At 37.0% G+C, this 13165-nt stretch overlaps 1 protein-coding gene across 1 annotated transcript; it reads right to left on the bottom strand.

Moving 5' to 3' along the window:
- Positions 1-8266: 8266 nt before the first annotated feature.
- Positions 8267-9701, bottom strand: LOC132031533 (uncharacterized). Its single transcript, XM_059421529.1, has 3 exons — positions 9419-9701; positions 9228-9337; positions 8267-8974 (listed from the first exon to the last, which is right to left on the bottom strand). Exons 1-3 carry the CDS (start codon positions 9699-9701, stop codon positions 8267-8269), a joined length of 1101 nt encoding a protein of 366 aa, XP_059277512.1.
- Positions 9702-13165: the final 3464 nt, after the last annotated feature.

Below are 13165 nucleotides of genomic sequence, written 5' to 3'. Positions count from 1 at the left end.
AATGCTAGAAACCATTTTCAGAACCTACTTACTACTGATCAAAGGGTCACTGAAGCAGGTTTTAAGATTCAAAGTCATCTTGTGTCAATTTTAACTTAAGACAATCTAAGTAATAAGTAGATTCAGGGCATAGGTTTACACATGATTCCCAAGTTCCCAGATCCTAGTATAGATTCAATCACAAGTCATAAAGGGTCACAAAGATTATCCCATATATGCAGTCTCGTAAAAAGCATTGCTAGGGCTTCAAAATGATAGTTAGTACTCAATTTTATTCTCAGAGTTTAAGCGCATGAGTTTCACACAAATATAAGGTTAAACAGAGAATGCAATGGATAATCAACAAGTCCACAATTAGATGAAGGGAACATGAAGCTACCCTAGGTGCAAACATGACTCAAATGCAGTCAATTAAGTCATAAATGACAGAAAACTCATATAAGAATAGTTACAGATCCATGGAAGTCCAAATCATAACTAAAAGAGGTTGATACCACCTGTCCTAGGTCAAACAAGGGAGTGTCAAGCATATTTTAGCTCAAGCAAGCAAGCAAGAGTAGGAATCACATATAGGAGAACCTCAGAAATTCCCAAACAAACTACAAGATGGGCACAAGTATGCAAGTGTTGTATCTGCTTCCTTAAAGGCCACTTAGCTTCAATTTTTACATTATACTAAATTAATTTAAGATCCAACTTTCACATTATAGCCTTAGGCAGGAAGATTTAATCAAAAGTTTAGCTTTAAAACTCGGAAGCAGGTCAAAATGACAGATAGGATGTAAGTTTTGTAAGTACAACAGATCCTCAGGTTCTAAATCCTACAAGTTTGATTCCAAAAACCAACCTAAGATGGCTTAACAGTTAATCAGTTTAAACATGACACATGGAAAGGTCAAAACTTGTTTTAGTTACAAGTTGGTTCTCCATAATGCACAAACAATCTAAATGAAAATGTAAAGTGTAAATGCAGGTCACAACAACTGAGAATTCAAGCAGGGAAAGGCTCGGTATCTAGTCTGAAGGCTATAATCAAGGAAACAAGGTACATAATACCTAATCCTAAGTTGAATGATAATGTATCAAAGCACATATATGGTTCAGACAATGGGTAAGGAACAAGACATGCAAGTTTCAAGACTAAGCACCTAGAGAAGGAAGGAATGAAAGACATGACTTGTCATTAGGGGTGTCAATGATTTTGTAAAAACTGACTTAACCGACCGAACCAAATCGTACCGAACCGATTATTAGGATTTTTTAATAAAACCGACGGTTTTTATATAAATTTCTAACCGTACCGAAAAATTGGGTAGGTTTTTTATTTCATAAAAATAAACTGAAAAAATACTGAACCGTATCGAATACATTATGTGTAAAATGTATTTTATATATTAAGTTTAAAATTAATAAAACATTAAATTTTTCGTCTTGTGCCTGAGGTGATGAAAATGACTACAAGTCGACAGCAAGTAATTAACACTAAAGTCCCAACTCCGTAACCTGTTTGTTACCCCTATTGAAACTAATTAGTTCTAGCAACTCGAGCGGTAACCACTAAGTTATAAGGTATTCCAACGATCTTGAGGAACAAGCTACAAGGTAATAGATATCTTTCATCTCGTATGATTTAAATTCTTTTATTGGATATCAAATCTTATTAGACTTAGTTCTTGTGTCTCATCTTGATTGATTACTTCCAGCTCATGTGATATAATTTTTTATCTTTATTTAATATTATCTTACACTACTATAAAATAGTGGGATAGATCTCTATTCTTATTGTGATTCATGTGTTCTTGATTCTTTACTTTTTAAACAATAAAATGTCTAGAGAATTTTTGCCAAAGTCTTATGCAAGTATGCATGGTATCGTGTACAACTTCTACTTGTGACTTTTATATGACGTTTTTTATATGACATTTTCTTTATAAAATACCGAATAATTAACCGAACCGTACTAATACCAAAGAAAAACCGAGATGATGGGACGGTTTTGAAAAGTCTAATTTTGGTTATACAAAATAAAATAACCGAAAAATTGATATGGTATAAATCTTATAAAATAACAACCCGAACCGTACCATTGACACCCCTAAATGTCATTATGCTTAGTTTCAAAATTTCAGGCCATTTTTTAGCAATTTCAAAGTTCACATGGAATCATTTTCACCCTTTCAAATGCTTACATGGTTCAAACATGACAAATACATATAAGCGAGGCAGAACAGTTACTAAAACAAGCAAAAATCATTTTTTTTATGGTCTTAACAACCATTTAGTTTCAAAATAGGAGATTCAAGGGGGGTTTAGAAACCATTTCTTATAGATTTTGAAAGAAAAAACTAATTCCAAAAGAGTGAAAACAAGTTCCAGTACATATGACACAAAGCAAACAGAGATTTAAGTGTCTTCAAGTTCAAATAAGCAAAAAATAAAGAATAAGCATCATATTATATGGTTTCAACATCATTTTTTAAACCTAAGTAATCCTAGAGGGTCATTCAAGATTTTAATAAGGAAGATCCAAGACAGAATCTCAGAGATGTACACAAACAAGTCACTTTAAAAAGGAAATAAAGACTTAAGTTCATTTTAAGGTCAGTTCCTATTTAAAGATCACTCAACCATTTTTAGAGTCATTTCAAGACATCATTTAGACTAGGTTTCAACTATTAACAATGAACATGAGAACATAAACTTATTTTTTAAGATTTTACACAGTTTTAGGCATAAAATATTGACAACCATCCCTGAATCCAATCAAATAGTCCATAACTTATTCAAAACCATTTAACAAACTAAAAATGAACTAAAGTAGTCAAAATGGGACTGAAGATATTCAAAACCTCCCTAGAACCATAACCAAACAGTCCCAAAGTAGGGGGATAACACCCCATCATCTTAACATTAACCAATGAAACAAAGAAACAAGAACCAAAACTAACACCTACTTCATTTTAACCTTAGTACCTAATAACTAATACTTAAAAGTTCTTTACACCTCATCATAGTAGTATTGTAACACATCAGCCTTAATACAGCGGTAGCTAAGCAGCCTTTAAGCAAACATGGACAACATTAAAACATACAAATAAGCTAGACTCTATGAAACAACAACTAAACAACTTTTATACTAGCATAAATAGCATTAATACATGTATACAAACTACATTCTATAAGAACAGTAACTTAAAACCATCTTTAAACAATTTTTTTTTAAATTTGTTGAGGTTGTTGCATCCTTGAACTCTTGTAATGATATTTGCCTCCTGTGTACAAAATTTCCATCCATGCTGCCTGATGTTGCTGATGCTGTAGAATAATAAGAATTATCCAGGCTCCAGCTGCAGTTGCATTACTTCTGATCATCCTAGCTTCAAAGTTCTTGATCTGATATTTGGATAATGTTGTTTGTCTAGATTCAGCAGTCTTCTACCTTGAGAAGGAAGATCTTTGTATTGCTTATATTCTACTGATCCCAAAGTATGGCTTGGTTTGCAATATAATGCAAGCAGATCGTTTCCTCCTCTTGACATGTTGAAATTTAACCTCACACATTGTTAGCAGTTGTTTGATGTCTTCTACTCTAACAATAAGCTGCCATGGAATTTCCCAGGTTCCTTCTATGATATTCTTCATCACCATAGAGTCTGTCTCAACTAGTACCTCATGTATGTTATTTGCCACACAAGGATAGATAGCCTCTTTGATTGCCACAGCTTCAGCTTCCATATTAGTTGTCTCATGAATCTCCTTTCCTTCTGCATATATCAGATCACCAAGTGAGTTCCTCAAGCAGGAGCCATATGAGCTCCTTCCAGGATTGCCTTTACTTGCACCATCTGTATTGCATTTTATCGTACACTCAATGGGTGGATCCCAATAGATGAACTGATACCTCATTCTAGGCCTGATCTCTTCCAAGTACTGAATTATAGCAGGTAAGTTTGGTGGGAAGGACTGCAGTTTGGGATAAGCTGTTTGCAGTAATTGCCAAAGATATCTGTTGATCTGATAGATTAGACCACTGAATCCCATTGTACCCCCATGTTTAATGATATTTCTTCTCCTCCATAGACTCCAGATTTTGATTGCAGGGATTGCATGAATTATAGGCCTCAGGATGGGTCTGCAGCTCTTTGTCCACCACTTTGAGATCACATATGGAATATGATGTCCCACCAGTTGAATACCTGCAAAATTAGCAAACATTCTCCACAGTTTTAAGGTTGTATGAGAGGTTAGAAAAAGATGTGACATTGTTTCTTGTTTTGGTTCTGTGCAACACTAGCATTTTGATGCCAATTGTATTCCTCTTCGCAAATTACATCATCAATCGGCATTTTATATCTCCCGACTCTCCAAAGTGTGAATGAAAACTTAAATGGAAGATGTTTCTCCACATCCGATTATAGATATCCATTTTCACTTCTCTATGCCTCACATACTCCCAAGCACTTTTGACCGAGAACCTTCCATTTTTTTCTAGTAACCACCAGCTTTTGTCTAACTCATCTGTTACTTGAGGGGGGGGGGGATAGTATCTATCACATGCTTTACATACTCTTCAAATATATATTGAATTTGTTACGCCCCGTAAGAGTCCGTGCTACTTGACTTAAGACAAGAATGAACGATTTAAGAAAGTTCAAGGAAAGTTAATCGAGTTAGTAAGAATATCGTTATATATATATGGTTACCTTAAGTATCCCGAGGTGACATGGCAACCTAAAGGATTTGAAATCGTGTTATGAGTATGTATACGAGGTAATGTGAGTGCCCTTTTAAAGTATTTGAGATTAGTAGTAATGATATAGAAGATAGACAAAAGATATGAATGTACTTTTGCGATTAGAGTTTCGTCGAAGCTTTGTGAGTTCTCTAGTTATGTTTGAAGTTATTGTGATTCTCCGGACCCTTCGAGATACGTGTATGGATTGTTATAGATGTATATAAGTATGTATATGTATGTATAAGAGGTTACATGAGGGTTGGAAGAGGATTAGAAGTTAAACGAATCTAAACAAAATGAATCGGAACAACTTCAGTAAAAATCTCGAACCAGATTTTAGCCCATATTGTTGGAGGCATATCTCCTCCTATATAAAGAGTTTTAAGGTGTTTCAAAAGCCTAAAATGAAGTTCATCGAGCCTATTTTCCAACGCAATAAATCGCTCGTCAAAATGATATTGGGATAAGGAGTTATGGACGATGCAAGTTGGGCTGGCGGGGCAGCAAGTTGAGACCCGACCCAAGCATTTATATTTCGGCCCATGAGGCCCATTAACCTTAATATATATGGAAATTTCGTTTGAGGGCTGGTCATTTTCATCTAGGAGATTCCAAAAACATTAGAGAGAGAGGGAGAGAACTTCTAGGCTAAAAAAAGCCATTTTGATCAAAATCCGAGCCCCGAATCCCGAAGCTCAAGAGAAAAGGCGTTGTGCGTCGCGTTAGCCTTGAGCTAAAAATCAGCCAAAAAGAGGAGTGTTGATGTGGTTTCTGCATACTTAAGGTAAGATTAAGGTCCCTTTTTCATTGTTAATAAGTTTAATTAGGGTTTTAACAAATTAGAACGGAGAAAATAGCGTTATAAACGCGTTTGTTGTTTTGTTGAGATTTATGGATCGGGGGCTGTTTTAGTTGGATTAAATGGATGGAATCAGCTGATTTATGATATATAATAATGGTTGGTATTGTTGTTGATGATTCAATTGAATTGGATTTTCGGATTGTCACGGTTTATGAGGAATCTTTACCGAATTTCACTAAGTTCCGTTCGTATACAAATTAGATAGTAAGTGGTGTAAATGGTCTAATCATGATATTATCGTCATGATTGTAGACATACGGACTCGAGGAGTGGACGTTGGGTGATTAGATAGATTGTCAGGTATGTTAAGACTATCCTTTTCTTTCATTTTAGCATGATCCTTATCATATGAACGAACACAGTGAGCAAGCGAGTTCCAAAGACTCTATTCTTAGATAGTGTAGAGATATTTGTATCCTTGGCCTCCTATGTTTTGTGTCCATAACTCCCGTGAGACTTATCATACTAGCTTCTATGTCACCAGAAGGAGTTCGGGATATCCTTTTCAGTCTTACATGCATTTATATATATTATATTATATATGGATCGGCCGTACGTTCTCGGCATTATTATATTATATATGGATCGGGTCATACGTTCTCGGCATTATTATATTATATAAGGATCGGGTCGTACGTTCCTCGCATTATTATATTATATATATGGATCGGGGTTGTACATTCCACAAAGACTATCGCTTATATTATAATCTATGCCTATCATACGCCATAGCAGTCGATCGATCATATGAGTTACTGTTAGATATTCTCGGATGTTAGCCACGGTGCATTCAATTATGATACTGGTTTCATGATTCATCCGTACTTGATGTTCTTATGCCTTACATACTCGGTACATTGTTCGTATCGACGTCCCTTTTGCTTCGGGGGTGTTGTGTTCACGACACACGACTAGATTATTTTGCAGGTAAAAGTATTCGGCTAGGATGGTTGGCTATCACCGGGATCGTTGGCAAACTCCATTTTCTTCTGGGAGCGATTGCCGAGTCATTATGGTTATCATATGTGTATGGGTATGTCGGCCACGTCCCGACTCATATGATTTAGGTGTTTACTCTTAGAGACTTTGCAGACAGTGTCCTGTGGTTAGTATGTTGAGATGTAATGTGTTAAGTAAAGCGACCATGTAGGCCGATATGTCAGTTTGACTTACTCGGTTTTTGATTAGTTGAGTATCGCTCGCAAATTTCTATAGTTTGACTGAAGTACTTTATTATATTTCAAAAAAAATTATATGTTTCATTATGTGAATGCCGGAGGTTTAACTCAGCTCTAAGTAAGAGTTGGGTGCCCATCATGCCCTATCGAGTGGGGTGTGGCAATTAGAACATGTGCATTCCATCATACATGCGGCAAAATTCTGAACTTCTATTTCCTCCTCCAAACTATCCTCAGATAGGACATGATATAATGCACTAGATTTGTCCAGTTGTCAAACCAGAAGCTAGAATCCCCTTTTTTCACTTGCCACCATATCTAATGCTCCACCAAGCCTCTTACTATTATCAACTTTCTCCAAATAGAAGATGCCCCTTTAGCATGTGCAATCACAGGATGAAGCTTTTTGCAGTATTTGTTTATCATGAAAGAACTCCACAATGAAGGCGTTGATATGAGATTCCACCATAGTCTACAGAAAAGGGCATTTGACACTTCAAATAGTGATCTGAACCCCAGTCCACCTTCCTCTTTAGGCCATGACAGTGTTTCCCATTTAACCCAATGTACACCTTTCTTGTCACCAATGTTTGACCAGAAAAACCTTGAGAAAATACTATGCATTTGTCTGATCACACCCTTTGGAGGGTTCATTCCTGATAATAGGTATAAAGGCATGCTTTGTAATACATGAGATATCAGTGTTTCTCTTCCACCATATGACAGTAGTCTCCCTTGACATGCATTCACCTTTTTGGCAATCTTTTTCACAACTGTATCATAATGTGAAATTATGTTCCTACTATAGAAAATTGGGCAGCCAAGATATGTGAATGGAAAGAGGCCTTGCCTAATTCCTGTGATTTGTTTCAGCCTTGAAACCAAACCACTCTGTACCTTTTCATGAACATAGAAGGCACTCTTGTTCAAATTTATCAACTGGCCTGATACCTTCTCATATCTATTTAGCACTCTCATCATCAGTTTTACTGAATATTGGTCAGCAGAGACAAAAAGAATTGTCTCATCAGCATATGACAAATGATTAATTCTTGGACTCCATTTTGGCATACCATACTCCACAAACCTTGGGTTTTTATACAATGCATTTAGTCCCCTTGATAATGCCTCAGCAGCTAAGATGAAAAGGGTGGGGGATAGAGGATCACCTTGTTTAACTCCCCTTGATAAGTTGAAAAAACCATGTGCTTGCCCATTCAAGAGAACTGAATACCAGTTGTTTGATAGTAGCCTGAACACCATGTCAAATAGCACCTCACTAAAACCAAATTTCCTGAGAACTTTGGTGAGGAAGAGCCAAGAGACTCTATCATATGCCTTGATCATATCCAATTTAACCACTACATTTGGTGTTTTAGTTCTCTTGCTTATATCTCTGACAATCTCCTGCGTGAGTAGTACATTCTCCATGATACTCCTTCCCTTCACAAAAAGCCGATTGATTCTCAAAATCAAACACAGCCAGCTTTACTAATCTTTCATGCAAAAGTACCCTTGACATGATTTTGTTTGTAAAATTGCTTGAGACCGATTGGCCTCGTATCCGAGAAACTTTGCACTCCTCTTTCTTAGGATAAGAATCAGATTTGTATGAGTGATGAATCTTGCAATTCTTTGCCCCACAAAGAATGCCTTAACCATATCCACCACATCTAGTTTGACTATCTCCCAAGCTGATTGAAAGAACAATCCTGTGAATCCATCAGGACCACAGGCACTTTCTCCATTCAAGGCAAAAACAGCTTCTTTGACTTCTTCTTCATTTGGTAGCATCTCCATGGTATGATTCTGATCTTCTGTGACTAGGGTAGGGATATGCTTTAGTAAACCAAACTTAGAAGGAATTCTATCTTCTTCAAACTGCTTCTGATAACATCTGACTGCTTCTTGTGAGATCTCTTCTTGATTGGTTAGCCAATTTCCATCAGCATCTTGGATATTATCCACTCTAAGCTTCTTTCTCCTCCCTTTTACATAAGCATGGAAGAACTTTGAGTTTCTATCTCCATCTTGAAACCATGTTAGTCCTGACTTCTGTTTCCAAAACAGCTCTTCCAAATGTAAGAATCTACTAAGGTCTGCCTGCACCCTATGTAATCTCTCTCTATTCTGTACTGTTGGAGATGATTCAAACTGCTCCTCATGGACTTTGATTACCTCTTCCAGTGATGCAACTTGCTGAAAAATATTGCCATATGTGTTCTTACTCCAAATTCTCAATGCATTCTTCACCTTTTTGAGCTTGTGATGAAACTTGATAAATGAATTTCCTTCAAAATATATACACTAGTGTTGCTTGATAACCTCCTGGAAACTCTCATGTTGGACCCAAAAATTCAAGAACTTAAAAGGCTTTATGATCACCTCAGTAGTTGTGGAGAATTCAAGTTCCAAAGGAGAGTGATCCATCCTTTTTTATCAGATGAGTTACCTTCATGGTGGGCATTACATCTAGCAATTTATCATTACAAACCATCCTGTCCAAGCTTTTAAAAATGCATGCTTCTTCATCTCTTCCATTCCACCATGTATATGTGCCACCTACATATCCAAGATCCTATAAACCACAACTGCTAAGACAGTGATTGAAAACTGCTACTTCATTACATAAGACTAGTAGACCTCTTAATTTTTCCTCTTCTGTAGATATGACATTGAAGTCACCTCCCACCAGCCAAGGTAAATCAAAAAGATTAGAGACCTGGTTAATGGAATCCCAAAGCACTCTTCTTTCTCCAGCATCACAAGAGGCATACACCACTGTTAAGACTATATTACAGTTTAAACTTTGGTGAAACAGCTTCAAAGTAATCTGCTGTTCATTGTCTATCTCCACAGAACCCTGTACATCCTCTGAGAGGAATAACCAGATTTTGCCTGAGATATTGACAAAAGCTGTTTCCATACCTAACTTCCTTCTAAATCTTTCTATTTGTTCAAAGATCTTCAAAAGGTTCCATCAGACCAATAATACTGTATCTGTTTCTTCTATTCAGATTAGTTAATCTCTCAAAGGATTGTTGAGTATTAACTGATCTGATATTCCACAATAAGAGCTTATTCATCATGATTAAGATTGTTTGGAGGCTACCTGCCTCTTTGATACTAGTTTCCTTATTTTCTCCTTTTATTTTTGAGTTCCTCATTTGCCTTGCTCTATCAGAGAGAGATGTCTTCTTGACACCTAATCAATTTGAACATTGAGCAAATCTTCCTTAAGCTCCTGATCTTTTATTTCCTGAGGGGGATTACTTCTTGGAGTCTTTGGGACTGATCCACCAGGCTCCTTTGGATGATTACTAGGACTGATATCTAAGGATTGCTCCTCAGTTCCCTCTTCTTCTGTCTTGTCCTCTTTCCACTTATCATGTTCACCCTTTTCCACTACTACTTCTTGGCTTGTGCTAATACTTTGCCCATTTGTCTCTTGCCCCTCTACTGATTCTGCAGGCTTTCCATCTATCTCTACTACTTCTGTACTAATCTTGACTGTAGTATTATTGATGACCTGATCTCTCAGTTGTTCAGTATTGTCTCCTACCTCATTGATCTTTGAGCCATTACTTCCATCTTCATCAACTATTAGAACCTCCTTCTGATTTTGCTGCATACTTTCTGACAGTTCCACTTGATCTTCAGCTGGAACACTATTTTTTGCTTGCTTACCAAAAGATTTTTCTACCCAAGGTTTTGTTGATTCTTTTTCTGCTTCAGAGTTTTCTTTGTCTTGTTTCTCCTTATTCTCCAAGTTGATTTCCTTCTCGTTTTATTCATCAAGGACTGCAAAAGAGTTATTAATTTGCACATCCTTATCAACATCATCAGCCTGAGGATTATTGATCCTGTTATCCTTTACTATCCCCCAACCATTAATCACTCCTTCATGCTCCACCCTCTTGTTCATATTCTCTTGTTTCCTCTTCTGTGCCCTTTCATTCTTCCTCTTGCCATCAGTGGAGGAGCCACATATAGTCGGGGTTGTTCATCCGAACCCTCTCGGCGGAAAAAAATACTGTTTTTACAAGGTTAAATTTTTTTTTTATGTATATATAGTAGATGTTTAACCCCCTTAGGCTTCTTCGTATGTTTAATTTTTTATATTTTGAACCCCCTTGGCGGAAATCCTGGCTCCGCCATACGCTTGCCATGATTCTAGGTATCTTTTGTTGGTACTTCATTATTCATTGCTTTCTTCCCTTTATCCATCACAAGATTTGTGCATGTAGCATCCTTTGCAACCTGCCCATTTTGTTTCATATTTGCAGCAGTAACACTTGTCTCTGCATGTTCTTCATCCTTACTCTCCTTTGCTAGTTTTAAATCTGGATGAAGCACAAAGCATTCCTTCTCATTGTGTCTTTGTAGTCTGCATGATTTACAATACTTTGGCATGTAATCATATTTAATATCAATCTAGTTTGCAATGATCTCTCCAGTGCCCGACCTTTTCATGCCAACATTAATTCTTTTAGGGAAGTCTTTTAACAAATCAACCTCTACCTTCACCTTTGCACAACTAGGTCTAGACTTGTTCTTTGTTGCCATATCAACATGTAAAGGTTTCCCCTCGTTTTTAGCCATTGTAAAAAGAGACTCTTCACAAAAAAAGTTAGGAGCTAATGAAGGAAAAGATATCCATGCAAGGGCGAGCGAGGTTTCATATTTCGGATGGAACCAAGGTTCCCATTTTTGCACTCTCATCTGATAGAAACCATCCTTAGCCTTCAAGGAGTACGCAGGTTTGGACATCACATGAATATAGTCTTCCATGAATGATAATATGAGGAGAAGAGGTCTTTCATACAAATATCCAATGGGGCACTCAGATTTTATCTAGCATTGAAGAGGGATTATTTTTGCGTAGTTCTCCAAGTTCGTGCCATCCATATGAGAACTTACCTATCCCGCGTATTGAAGCTTCTTGTATTATCATTGCATTCACTTCCGCTTCATCCCACAACACCATGGGCTCGCCATGCACATACGTTAGAGGTTTCTCTTGAATAGGGTTTGGGTTAGGTTTTATAGTGGTTGTTTCAATCAAAGGGTTTAATATCTGGGCATATAGATGTTGTTTCGGTAGTGGTTCTTCTGGAAGCTGATGCTGGTCACCCCCAGATAGGGGTGGCCATGCACCGGCGGTGGCCGTAGCCATGCCAACGTCAAACAATAGGGTTTAGGGTTTACGGTGGGAGCTTTTTTCCAACCATCTTTAAACAATTATAATCAAGTTAATGCATAAATTAAGCTAGAAATAGGAATGAAATGAACTGAAATAGGGTATTACCTTTTTATGGGGCAACCAAAAGATCAAATGGAAGGAATTGGATTAACACTTCAAACCAACACTTAAACCCTTTGGAAATCAACCCTTTTCTTTGAATTTTTGAATAATATAAGTCTTTCTAGGATAGTCTCAATAGAGTATATATTTGTAATGTTCCTATGTAGTATATTGGTGGTATATTAGCAGGGTTTCATAGTATATAGGTGATACATATATTGAATATTTGTGATATATCTGGAAATATATAGGTAATGAAGGATTTGTATTTTTTTTTTAACACGTAGGATTTTTTCAGACCCCCAAAAAAAAAACCTCCTATCGAATGGCCACTTTCTTTCTATTTATAGGAGTAGAAATAGGTCTTAGGGACAAAAATGGAAAGGAAGCCAATCCACCACCGAATTCCCCCTAATTTGAAACCCTCATTGAAAAATATTCAAAATCCAGTAAAGGACCAACAGATTTACAGCCAATTTTTGTACTAATTCATACCTCAACCAATCAGAAATTCAAATATCACACAATATAACAAAATTTTGTCCTAAAATCCAAATAAAAAACCAACAAATCAGCAAAATACTAGGATAGCACACCTAGTCATCAATAGGACAAAAACCAGTACATTCCAACGGCTAAATAGGATAGAAACCCCTAAAATGGTACCCAATTCGAGGGAATTTCTAGGAAATCTCCCTAGGTTTCCTCATTTGAGTGTATATGGCGCACAAGTTGGCTAAAGGCTCGTGACCTCGCCCATGGCAACCATACACATGAGGAACCCTAAGTAACATCCTAAAAAAAAAACTCAATTCACGATTGGTACCTAAAATTTATACGAAATTGAACCTGGAAAGCGTAAGAACTCATGACTGGGCATGAAAGCCCTTTCAAATCCGGCCAAAAAAGGGTTGTGGAATGCCGTGGCATCGCCGCCATGGCAGAACCCTAGAAATCGCACAAATCGCCTAAAAGAGAGAGGTGCGGGTCGGGTGGAGAAATGAAAGAGTGGGGGGTGGAATGTTTATTTTAGTAAACTTCCACCCCTTTATTTTTATATAAATTCCCCCCCCCCCCCCACCCTC

The sequence above is a fragment of the Lycium ferocissimum genome, chromosome 9 (genome assembly GCF_029784015.1).
Source record: "Lycium ferocissimum isolate CSIRO_LF1 chromosome 9, AGI_CSIRO_Lferr_CH_V1, whole genome shotgun sequence".
NCBI classification, from domain to species: Eukaryota; Viridiplantae; Streptophyta; class Magnoliopsida; order Solanales; family Solanaceae; genus Lycium; species Lycium ferocissimum.
The sequence above is the reverse complement of the archived record's forward strand: the minus strand, read 5'-3'. Positions and strand labels throughout refer to the sequence as shown.